Genomic DNA, 12,988 nt, shown 5'->3' with positions numbered 1-12,988 from the left:
GAAGAGACGCTAAAACAATGTTTATTCTATGCATAAAGCTTGAGCCTATTTATTCTGTGCAGACACTAAAACATTTGTGCCTGAAGAGACGCTAAAACAATCTTTATTTTTTGCGGTACTGCCAAAATTTTGTAATTCACCAATTTTTGTACTCGTTTGTAAGTTTTGTGACACTGAATTCTTCTGCCAACAACTTCTTCCACTGATATAAAGTAGTTTAATTAAATGAAGTTCCAATTTAAGTATAATTGACGTGGTCTCGCTTTATGCAGTTTTGTCAAGGGTCACACGAGAATTTTTTTTTAAGAGCAAGGAAACACAATAATTAAGATCACTAATGATTGAAAATAATTTTTTTTAAAAACCACATATGGGTATTGCAAAGTTAGAGTACAATCTGATGATGTCATCATTAATTTATACATTAATTTAGTTAACTGAAATACCAATAGTGCCCTTACTTAAATGCTAAATCAATTGACAGTTTAACTACTTTGTATAAAAGTATAGGGGGATTACGTGAATAAATACAAAAATCATAGGGGAATAAAGTGAAAATTTATACAAACCATGAGGAGGTTACATAAAAATTAAGATTTTATTACATGCGCTTTTGAGCATTGTTTGGTACAAACACCGTAACTGATTGTACTTTCTGTCCATTTTTCACTTTACATAAAACCATAGAGAGGTTATGTGGCTATTTGAAAATCGCTAGGGGGTTATTTGGGATTATGTAAAGTCACAAGGGATTGTAGGTAATTTATCCTATATTATATTGTGGGACTAAAACTTAATAGAACTGATGAATTTGAATAAAACCATAAAGTTGGTTCATAACATCTAATGGTAGTTCCACATTTGACGGTTCAATAACGTGATATGCACTTAGTCTTTTAAAGTGTCAAACAAGCCAAGTCTTCCTATTGTTTAAGTCGTAATCAAAGTTAACTATTAAATTTTTTTTCTAGTTGGATATTAAGTTTCTGCCACTTATATAACATCAACCAATCAATAAAAATCTGTAGTTTTCACAAGTCTTTGCCAAAATTTCCACATCAATTGGCGTGTCAAATATGGAGATGATTTTTTTCCACAATTAAGGAATCCTAATCAAAGGATAAAAAGGACAGACAATGTTTTTCCACCTTGCATTTATTTTGAAAGACATAGATGTTAAAGTCTCTCATATTGTTTATGAACTGATGAATTTGAATAAAACCATAAAGTTGGTTCATAACACATAACGGTAGTTTCACCTTTCACAGTTCAATAACGTGATATGCACTTTGTCTTTTAAAGGGTCAAACAAGCCAAATCTTCTTATTGTTTAAGTCGTAATCAAAGTTAAATATTAAATTTTTTCCTAGTTAGATAGTAAGTTTCTATCACTCATATAACATCAACCAATCAATAAAAATCTGCAGTTTTCACAAGTCTTTGCCAAAATTTCCATGTCAATTGGCGTGTCAAATATGGAGATGATTTTTTTCCACAATTAAGGAATCCTAATCAAAGGATAAAAAGGAAAGACAACTTTTTCCCACCTTGCATTTATTTTGAAAGACATAGATGTTAAGTCTTTCATATTGTTTGTCAAAATCAATCTTTTTGTTTTCGTTCTTCTTGTGTGACAAGTCTAACTTTTCATCTTTCATTTGTTTAAACCTTATTTATTTCTCTAAAACTTCTACTCATATCAACTCTTTTATTGTTTTCTAACATTTTTCTTCTTGATTTTTCCGTGACTTTTCCCCTTCATTTGCATCGTAGATATATATACTTACCTTCCATTTTAATTGGATTTTCACCTTGTAAGAAAGTATACTTAAATTTGTATCACAAAGTTATTAATAGCATGATCAATCCTATCAAAAGGATATTTTAGCAATAAAGTATTTGGATATGCTTGGGCCATTTAAAATTGGCTAAAACCTGGTTGCTAATACGAAGAGTCAAACGAGACTAGTTTTCTTTTAGTTTAAGTCGTTATCAAAACTGGATATTAAATTTCTGTCACATTAACTAATTAATAAGAATGTTTTAGTTTCGACAAGTCTTTGCCAAAATTTCCACGTCGACAGGCGTGTCAAATATGGAGAACCAATAGGAGTCATCTATGATAGGTACTGATGTTCCTTCCTACCGTAGCGGTAGCACATCATGAAAGCAATCTCAGTGAGAAGTCAAGCCCACGTCTAAATTCCCACGGCAAAGAAGAAATATTTGATGTGTTTTGTGGCAGGCCCCAATGATAAATGAATTTCATATAAAATTTGTATTGTTAATGTAAACAAAACAAATTTTCACAGTATAATTTTTACATTAGTAGTTATAATGCTTAAGGCTGATTGCGTTGAAAAGTAAAAAATAAAAGTAAAATAAATAGTTATTTTGACAATTTGTATTTAGGTAGTTTAATTGAAAGTGCCTAAATACATGGGTAAAATATGATGGATTAAAATAACTTAAAAAATGAACTTCTTGGTCGAAATATTTAAGAATTGTATATTTGGAATGAATGGATGTTTCGCATGATAAAAAAAAATACAAACTTTGGTGCAGGTCTGCCACTGTTAGTGTCACAGATCAAAGTTAATCTCTTTACTCTTACTAGGAAAATTCAGTCGTAGGAAAATTCGTTCCCATTGTGGGTTGATGGAGATGGTCTGTCTTTCCCTCCATACAATTTCATTGTTAGACAGAATCCATTTCATAATCATAAATGCTGCTAGTAGTTGACAGCATTTGATCTTGAGATACATACATGGCATCTCAATGGAAGTATATATATATACTTACTTCCCCATAATAGTAGTATATGCATACTTACTTCCCCATCGTCAGCTCTATTTGTAAGCTTAGTCAAAAGAAATGGAGAGAGCATGCTATTACTTTCCTGTAGGACTTTTATTAGCCACTTCTCTGTTAGCCGTGGGCACAGGCGATATCATAAATGATAAATCTGCCCTTGTAGCTTTCAAAAATCACATAGTTTCTGATCCTCACTTAATCGTGGCAAAAAATTGGTCCATTTCTTCCTCTGTCTGCGATTGGATCGGAGTTACATGTGATTCTAGTCGTCAAAGAGTGATGGCCTTAAATATTTCTAACATGGGTTTTGCAGGCACGATTCCTCCACAACTGGGAAACCTCTCATTCCTTGTTTCTCTCGACATGAGCAACAACAATTTTCATGGTCATTTGCCAGAAGGAATGTCTCATTTGCGTCGACTAAGTTTCATGGCTTTAAGCAACAACAATCTCACGGGAGAAATTCCATCATGGTTGGGTGTCTTGGATAGCCTTCAATACCTATTCTTGACAGAGAATAATTTTTTTGGTGATCTTCCTGCTAACATATGCGACAATGTTCCAAATCTAAAAGAGCTCGATCTGTCTTGGAATCAATTGAGTGGCCAAATACTATCAGGTTTATCAAACTGCTCCGGACTCAAGTCGTTAGATTTGTCAGTCAACCAGTTCAATGGTTACATACCAAAAGCGGTGGGGAACCTGAAAATGCTTGAGAAGCTAAATCTCGATTATAACAATTTAGAAGGTTACTTTCTTGTTTTCTTATTCTTTGCTCAGTTCCATATTTACATTTTGTCACTGTACGCTTATCTTAATTCTTGTGCTGCAATCTCTTGATCTTTGGGCCTTTAAACATTTATTTCAAATTAAAGAGATTTAGGTGATCCCCTGAAATGAAATTCTGAATCTACCCACGAAGCAGCAACACGGTTCTATGCCACCCCCAATCTTCAAAATCTCCACATTGGAATTTGTTGATTTTGCGGAATAACAATTATCTGGTAATATTCCAAATGTAAAAGAGCTCTGGACTCTGAAAATGTCTTGTGTTTGTCATTCAACCAAAAGAAGTTGGATATTTGAAAATGCTTCAGGATCTATATCTTGGCAATAACAATTCGAAAGGTTACTTTCTTGGTTTGTTATTCTTTGGTTTAGTTGCATAGTTTGATGTTTGTTTTCAATTGCAGTTTACCATTTTTGTGCTACTTTAGTTTTGGCGTTACTTGCGGTTCACCCACTGGACTGCGAACCTTATTGCATTTTTGTCCCTTTGAAAAGTTTTATTGGCAGTTTACTTCCTCTTCATATTTCTGGCCAAAATTACTCTTGCTTTCAATTACTTCTATTTTCTTTTTGCCTCCTCCTTTTCCCCTTTAATTCTTTTGTCTCTTTTAGTTTTCCAATTAATTTTCTTCATTTTCCCCGTTCTTACTGTTACAACGATTAATCATTGATTAATCACAAATTTATTTTTGTAGATATGCCTGAATAATTTAGCTTCTGTATTAAAAATGATTGTAACACAAGAAACAAACAAAGTACGTAACCTATATTCTAACTTGGAGATTTTAATTGCTAATAGTAATAATGAATAAATAAAAAACTTATGAAAAAAATAAAAAAGAGTGGACTAAAGATTAATAAAAAAGCTAAAATTCCATAAAATAATAAGATATATGTTGCTTGTATGATAAAACACATTTAACTTAGAAATCATATTTATTTTGGCACATGTGGATCAATAAGAGGTTGATTAATCAATTTTTAACGGTAAGAAATTGCTCAGCAATGGCAAGAGAGAAATGAAAAATTATGAGAAAAAGAAGAAAAAGAAGAGAAAGAAGAAATAAAATGAAAAAGAAGAATAAAAAGAAAAACAAAAATAAGTAGAATAGCAAGGGACTAAAAGAAATGTAATATAAGGGTATAATTGTCTTTTTAATTGAACCACTAGCAAGGGACCAAAAGTAAATCAAAATTAATGCTAAGGCAAACCCTAGCTGATACCAAAAAATCAGGGAGGAATTATGTATTTATAATTAAAATTATTCTTTATGTATTGCGCAATTTAAATTTTGTCACAGTACAATCGTAATTCTTGTGCTACAAATCTCTTTGATTTCGGGCCCACAAATAAAGGGGCATACATTTAGTTCTAACGAATTGGTGGTAATTCCTCCAAGTTTCGCAGGTAGCATTCCGGAAGAGATAGGCAATCTCCAGAGCTTGAGGGCCTTGTCCATAGAAAGCAGCAATTTGAGTGGATCAATACCCAGGGAAATTGGAAACCTAAGTATGCTTGAAGAAGTACATTTTTCTTACAACAGACTGACAGGTAACAAAGTGGTGAGAAGTTTCTAATTTCTGCTGCTTCTGTTAACAATTGTTAGCAGATTGGTGGGACAGAAAATATATATATGCTTGAATTAAAAAAATTTGTTAAGTGGGTGGTTTTATTGTTATTATTATTATTATTATTTTGTTGGTTCAACTAGTCAGCAGCAGTAGTATTAATCCAAAACTGTTTTAGTGGGAAAATTTGCCTTAATTTTAACTTGCAGGGGCAAACTGGTGGAATTATATAACAAGTTCCTGAATTTGGAAGTTTATATCTACAGATAAACTTTTTCAAAAAATTCCCCGCTTTAAATTCTTTACATACTCAACGGGCAAATACTAAGGGGGGATTGGAAATTTGTTAATCTACTATGCTTAAGAAGTTGTATCTAGATGATAGCTAATTTGACAGGTATATATGTTAATTTTCAATGAGTTGTAGCCCTGAATTTGGTGTAACTTTTGAAGTATATTTAAATAAGATTGGTTTTTGTTCATGAATCGACAGGTCCGATTCCAAACGAGATTGGCAACTTGCTCAAATTGGAGATCCTTGACTTGGAATGGAATAGCTTAAGTGGTTTACTACTAGTTGGGATCTTCAACATGTCAACTCTGAGGATGCTCTACCTTGCGAAATCATTTATCAGGCGTTCTTCCATCAAATATGTGCCATGGCCTACACAATTTGGAATACATTGATCTTTCTTTGAATAACTTCAGCGGAGCCGTACCTGCCTCTATCTCAAACTGTTCGAAACTAACTCGCATAAATCTTGGTGATAACAAATTCAGCGGTCCAATTCCCAATTCCATTGGAAATTTGAGACGCCTCGAAATTCTAGATCTGTATGCAAACAATTTGACGAGTGAATCTTCATCTCCAGAATTGGGCCTCTTCACTTCCCTCACAGGTTGCATCTCTTTATGGCGTATCGATGTGGCAGACAATCCGTTAAATGGGGTTCTTCCGAGATCCATCGGGAATCTTTCTATTTCTGTTGAAGATTTGGAAGTATGGAACTGTGGACTCAGGGGGAACATTCCAGACAGCATTGGAAACTTGAGCAATTTAGTTGTTTTAATTCTAAGTGACAATAGCTTGACTGGATCAGTTCCCAATACAATATGGGGTTTGCAAAAGCTTTGGATTTTACGTCTAGATGACAATAGTTGGACTGGATCAGTTCCGAATACGATATGGGGTTTGCAAAAGCTTGGGGAATTGGATCTTAGCAATATTTCCCTCATTGGTCCGCTCCCTCGTGGTCTCTGTGGTTTGCAGAGTTTGGAGTATTTATACCTAAGTCAAAATCAGATTAGCGGTTCAATTCCAGAATGTTTCAATAACCTTACATCTTTGAGGCATCTTGACATAACTTTCAATAGATTAACCTCTACTCTGCCAATGAGCTTGTGGGATCTTAAAGGTCTCGAGCGGGTCAACTTGTCGTCGAATTTATTGACAGGACCCTTGGCTCCAGAGATGGGAGAATTAAAGAATTTGACAAGGTTAGACTTGTCAAACAACCAGTTTTCAGGCAAAATCCCCAGCACCATTTGGAGCTTAGAGAGTTTGGACCACCTTTCTTTAGCAAACAACAGCTTGCAAGGATCAATTCCGGACAACCTTTGAATTGGTACCTTTGAATTTGGGGCTAGAAAACTGGCCCATTACAGAGTAACTTCTCTTGTTGGATCCCCAATATACTTAAATGTTCACTTTTAAGGAATTAAATGGTAACTCATGTATCCTTACATTGTAATAAATTAAGGCTTGTGTAGATTTTCTTGGTTCCAATATGCACCATACCTGGCTATTCTAAACAATAAATTCAAGGACAATAAAGGTGCGTATGCATATATTTATTGTGCCACAACTATTCTGATTTTTTTTTTTATAAAAAAATTCAATTAGGAAGTGAAAGTTTCTCCTAACTAACAAAAGATATAAAGAAAATAAATGTTTATGGTTACAATGTTAGCCCATGGAAAAAAAATTAGAGTTGGCCAGTTCATTTAAAGTGATGGTAATCTTTTTTAATTTTTTTGTGAATTCAGAAAAATGTGGCCTCTTGGAAGGCACATTTTCTTTTACAGGTGAAAATTTTGGAATTTTTTCTTTAAAAAATGCAGTACACTTTTTCTTTGTCAGTACCATCACTCTCACATCAAATTTGGAAAACTACAGTTAAAAAAAATGAATATGGCCTTGGTAAAACTACACTTTCACTCTCACTTTTTTTTTTTATCGTTCTTCGTATTCCCCAGCCTTGGTAATGTTGTTTATTTATTTCCTTAAATGAATATGGCCCAAGTTTGACCAATTTATTTGTTTATTTGTTGGAACATTGGGGTTGATGGTGGAGAAACTTATGTCTTAGGCCCAAAAATAGTCGACTTACTGGATTGAAGCTTGATTTCAGCAAAAAAAAAAAACCTAGGCCCACAAATACTTAGATTGCCTGGTCGTGGTCTGCAAATACAGTCCAGGCCCATCATTTTCTATAAACACAGCATTATGTGTATTAGTATTATTTTGTGCAAATGAACATTAAAAAAAAAAAAAGAATGAAAAACATCAAACTTATAACAACTATTGTCCTCATAGCAAAATACCAAGTTATCGGTAGGGGTAGTAATCAAGTAATCGCAAGGTCATTGGTTTCACTCTCAAACCCTCCCCCTATTTTTTTTTTTTCGTTTTTTGGTTGTAAAGTTTAAAGTTTTATGATGAACATATCAAAATAATAAAATTTTAAGAATTTTTATATTTATATATATCATTGGCATTCCTTGTCTTTAAGTTCGTTATATATTTATATATATATATATATATATATATATATAAGTGAAGTCATATATATTGTACTTGGCAAGAAAGAAACTACTATTTAACTTGGCTTTGTCTCTTGGATATCAAACCATGGCCCTGTTTGGCAAGTGAGTTTTTTTGGTATTTGTCTAAAACTTTACTATAGTTTACTGTAGAAGTTTTTTAAAAATTTTTGAAATGTATAAATTTTTTAATATTTTGAAGTGATGATGTGGTTTAAATACCAAGCGAATTAGAAATTTAATCTATGCTTAAGAAGTTGCATCTAGATAATAAGCTAATTTGATAGGTATGCTAATTTTCAATGAGTTGTAGTCCTGAATGTGGTGTAATTTTTGGAGTATATTTAAATGAGATTGGCTAGCTAGCACATTATTAATTTTTTTTAGAATTCTTGTAATTTAAAAACTATTACAATTTAATTAAGGAATCATAACCAAATGAAAAGGCAAAGAAGTGAATTAGAAATTACAAAATTGTAATAGTTTTTAAATTAGTTTGCACTTTTAATTCTAAACAAAATCTCTCAAAATTTAAAAATCTCTTTTTCTGTTGGTTACAAAATCTCTTGGTTACAAAATTGTAGTAGTTTTTAAATTAATGAATTATATCAACCAATTGGTGAGAAGTTTCTAAATTTCAGCCTTTTTCTAGTTCTATAAATTGAATATATATACTCTACCCCATGGAAACTTATTATTCATGGCAGATAGCATGCTTTTGGGACCTATGTGATGGAAATGCATAACATGTCCAAGTTACGAGAAATTGGCTCTAGTAATAACAGCCTGTCTAGATCTCTCCTAGAAAGTATATGCGGCTGGTTTCTTGAACTTGAAAGTCTATATCTACACAGAAATAATTTGGAAGGCCAAATACCAGAAGACAATTTGACAAGTAAATCTTCATCTCCAGATTTGAGCCTCTTCATTTCCTTGGCCGGTTGCATCTCTCCAAGGAAAACCTCAGTGTCAGGAAATCCGTTGAATGGGGTTCTCCCAATTTCAATTGGAATCTCTCTAGTTCTGTTGAAAAGTTTTATGCAGAAATCGCAACGATCTCTTTGGAATTGATTCGGCGTCAAATTTCTTGAGAGGATCTTTGCCACTAGTGTTGGGATAACTGTTTCCATTCTTGCTTGTGTGACAAGTCTAGCTTTTCATCTTTCATTTGTTTAAACCTTATTTATTTCTCTAAAACTTCTTATTGTGTTTTTAGTTTTCCACAAGCATGAAATGGAGGACCAGTGGAAGGAAGGTACTGATGCTCCTATAGTAGGAAGGTACTGTGCTCAAAGTGGGAGAGCACATCACAGAAGCATTCTCAGTGGGAAGGCAGGCCCACTGCTGAGCAGAAATATTTGAAACGAATGTTATATCCAATTAACAGTGCAATAGGACAGAAACTCAGTTTTTTTTTTTTTTTTTTTGTCAATAGAATTCCTATAACCTAATCTAACCTAATCTAGGGGAAGGGGGAGGGAGACTCGATGTGAGTAGAGCTCCCCTATTTATTTACCAATCTTATGAACGTATGAGCAAAAGTTACCATGAGTTATTTAGTCAATTGCAATTTTTTTCCCGCTAAGTTTTGTGGTTGATGACTTTACAAATTTAGTTACCTTAAGTACTTAACTTCATAATACGTATACATCATCTAAACTGGCGAGTGCTAAGTAGTTGTGATCGCAGGTACAATTTTTAATCTTACTATGATTACCCAATACAATAAACAGTAAATCAAATATGGATAAGTATTACTACTTGTATGAAGACAAATTTTCTATTTTAAGTATAGCATCTATATAATATATAAAGCTAGAGGATTCGTATTTGGTACAAACAATTTTGATCATCTTTTGAACTTTCAATTTTACCCTTATAAAAAATATTAATTTTTACTCTCATAATCTAGTCATATATATTTTGCCATTATAACTATTCATAATCACCGTAATCTAACTGCCAATTACTATAATATTAAAAACCAAAATTCTTTAGTGAAAATTTTATATAATTTGCTTTATGTAAAAGACAAAATGTATATAAAATTGCACACAAATTAGATGTGCCCTTAACACTAGTTTTATTAAAGTACACCCTTTGTCACTATCGGTGTAAATATTATAAGTATTAAAAAGACTGTTTAATTATGTCAAAGTTTAATTAACACTGTTTTATGTTAACATTATCTTTTGATGCTTAAAATTTGACGAAGTGTTCTACAAAAATTTTGACAACATATTCTGTTGATACTAAATTTATTTCAGTGGTTAGTTGATGATTAATTTTAATAAATCACTATAAGATAGTATGAGAAATGATGAAATTCAGCCAGAAAAAAGAATTCAAACAGTTTGAGAAAGATAGACTAGAAGAAAATCAGGCGGCCGAGAAATTCTAGAGGAAAATGTTTAGGAAAATCCTTACTTTTGTGGACTATGTTTTACTACACTCAAAGGTGTATTCACTAAATTTGTACACATGAACTATTTTGCGCATATAACATGGACCCATTTCTATTAGCATATACATTGTTCGTGTAGGTAAAGTTAATCTTACTTTGTTTGAATATAATTTACCATCTAAACTATTTGATAAAGGAGCATTGACACATTCAATTCATTCAAGTATAAGCATAAAAAATTAAAACACAAAAAAGTGATATCATTATGTAAAAAGCCAAGAGTCAAGAGTCTTGCGAGAATGACTAAATTTTGGATAAATTACTAGCAGCTGCCGTGTGATTTTGCTTATTATCACATGATTTCATGACATTCAAAATATTCATATGAACACCTTATACTTTTATGTAAAGTAAAAATTTGTTAAAATGTAGCTTCCGTAACATGGTCATTTGAAATTGAAATTTCTTTATTGCCATTACTTAATTATTAAACTGAATGAGATACAGGAATTTTTTAGATATATGCAAAATCATAGGGGCATTGATATTATTTTTCCATCACATTTTCTAGAGCACTTGTAGATTAATCGCTGTAACTAGAGGTGCTTTCTGTCCATTTTGCTATTGTACATAAAATTATAGTTTTCTAGATATTTTGAAATATTAGGACAGATATGTATTAATATTCAAAAGCATGAGGTGTTGCTAGTAATTTCCCATAATATTTTGGGATAATTTCAGAAACCTCCCCTGAGGTTTCTTGAAATATCACTAAGCTCCCCCCCCCCCATTTTGGAAATCTCTCTTACCACCCTCTGAATTGACATTTTCTTAATAATGTCAGCTCCTCTAAGCAAAAGTAATAGAAAATGCATTTTGGAGGAGGGAGAGTATTTTAGTTCCCTTCATACCCTTAGTTTGACTGATAGCAGTGACATAAGAAAGTTGCAGTAGGTGGAAAATGTGAATCGGAGAGTATTTTTCTGGCATGAGCACTGGTACATGACCGTTAGACATGCAACGGCTACTTTGAGTGCTTCCAGCGGTATTAAAAGGTGAGGGTGTCCCCTAGAAAAGTAAGGCAGATGGAGGAGTAAATTCCCAAAAAAAGGGAGTTTTCAAACTAACTTCCCAAAGGGTGGCGATTTTTGAGTCTCTTCCCAAAGGGTAAAAAACGCATCCAAGGAATGCGTTCTTCCAAATAAAAACGTAATTTTCAAATACGTTATTTTAATTTTCATAAATTTATTTAAATAGGGAAAATTGGTTAAATAACGCATTAGTAGAATGCGTTTTTTGATGTCACCAAAAAAACATATTTCGAAAATGCGCTATTTTGTACAAAAACTCATTAGACGAATGCCTTTTTTGTTTATCAATCTGTACCACTTTTTTTTTTGTTTATCAATCTGTACCACTTTTTTTCATTTCTTTGATCTTGACTTGGGTTACGTAAGGTTTTTTTTAAAAAAAATATTATCTTAATATTTTATCGAAGTTATTATTAATTTAGCTCACTAACACATGTCAAGATCCAAAAAAATTGTTATTTCATAGTTGTTATTAATTTATCTGGTATAGATTTCATTTCAAGTTTGCAAAAGGCTTAAAGGTTTTTGAACTTTGGATTTTACATACGCATGCACATATTTTGTAGCTCGAATGTTGGTAATTTTGTCTTAAAAAATCATAACACTTTTTGTAAAGAAAATTTTACGAGTCGTAAAAAGTTAATCCTAAATGTTTAGTGTAAAAATATGATGGCCCTAAATGAGTTAGAACAATCACATATCTTGAAAACTTTAAACAAAGGGAAAATTGCAGAACTCCTCTGAGGTTTCTGACACTAGCACTCATCTCTTCTGTGGTTTAAGAAATTGCAGTAACCTTCCTTAAACTTACTGATTCTGTTGCATATCCAGTCCAAACTAGAAAAAGTGTCATTAAAATATTGTTTTAAGGAGTGAGATAAGAAATTTGTACCAGATTTGCCCTTTGTATTACCAAAGTAGTATTAGCAAAGGAATGACAAAGCACTACAAAATAATTAACAATTAATAAATTTCAGGTGGTATAGTTTATGGGCAAATGGGCATTACATATTCAAAATACTAGCTTTTTGTGGACATTTTACTCTCAAACATTCAATTTATAATAAATATATAAATTTTTTTAAGTAAAATTCAAAAAGTGTTACAGTAATTTCTTACGAAAAAAACTAGTAGATTATCTATTTAACATAAATTAAATATTTTTTTAAAAAAAATCCCATAAAGTACCAACTCTTTATGGCTTTTCTTTATTGCATGTAGGGATGGCAACGGGGGCGGGTGCGTGGGGGGTGGGGCGGGGGCGGGGGAAATTTTTTTTCCCCGTATACCCCCGTCCCGCCACCCATTTGAAATATATATATATGTGTACATAATTATATATATAATAATATTATCAATTATACTACAAATTATACATGCCTATTAATAAAATTTATTAATTATTTATACTAAATTTATTAATACATTTATGTTAAATTCCTAACTACACTTAATACAATAACACTTTTTTCTAAAAAAAACACAATAATAATTTAGT

At 32.2% G+C, this 12,988-nt stretch overlaps 2 protein-coding genes across 2 annotated transcripts in view; both read left to right on the top strand.

Annotated features, from left to right (window-relative positions):
• LOC113782123 (probable leucine-rich repeat receptor-like protein kinase At1g35710) overlaps positions 1 to 2,599 on the top strand; it is a 10,999-nt gene extending 8,400 nt beyond the window's left edge. Inside the window, exon 5 of the mRNA XM_027328034.1 lies at positions 2,566 to 2,599. Coding sequence (XP_027183835.1) covers positions 2,566 to 2,599 — 34 coding nt within the window. The remainder of the gene's footprint in view (positions 1 to 2,565) is intronic.
• Positions 2,600 to 2,847: 248 nt separating this feature from the next.
• On the top strand, positions 2,848 to 6,793 carry LOC113782122 (LRR receptor-like serine/threonine-protein kinase FLS2). Its single transcript, XM_027328033.1, has 4 exons — positions 2,848 to 3,562; positions 5,012 to 5,155; positions 5,666 to 5,765; positions 5,881 to 6,793. Exons 1-4 carry the CDS (start codon positions 2,875 to 2,877, stop codon positions 6,791 to 6,793), a joined length of 1,845 nt encoding a protein of 614 aa, XP_027183834.1. The 5' UTR covers positions 2,848 to 2,874.
• The last annotated feature ends 6,195 nt before the right edge of the window (positions 6,794 to 12,988 follow it).

The sequence above is a fragment of the Coffea eugenioides genome, chromosome 9 (assembly GCF_003713205.1).
Source record: "Coffea eugenioides isolate CCC68of chromosome 9, Ceug_1.0, whole genome shotgun sequence".
Classification (NCBI taxonomy): Eukaryota; Viridiplantae; Streptophyta; class Magnoliopsida; order Gentianales; family Rubiaceae; genus Coffea; species Coffea eugenioides.
The sequence above is the reverse complement of the archived record's forward strand: the minus strand, read 5'-3'. Positions and strand labels throughout refer to the sequence as shown.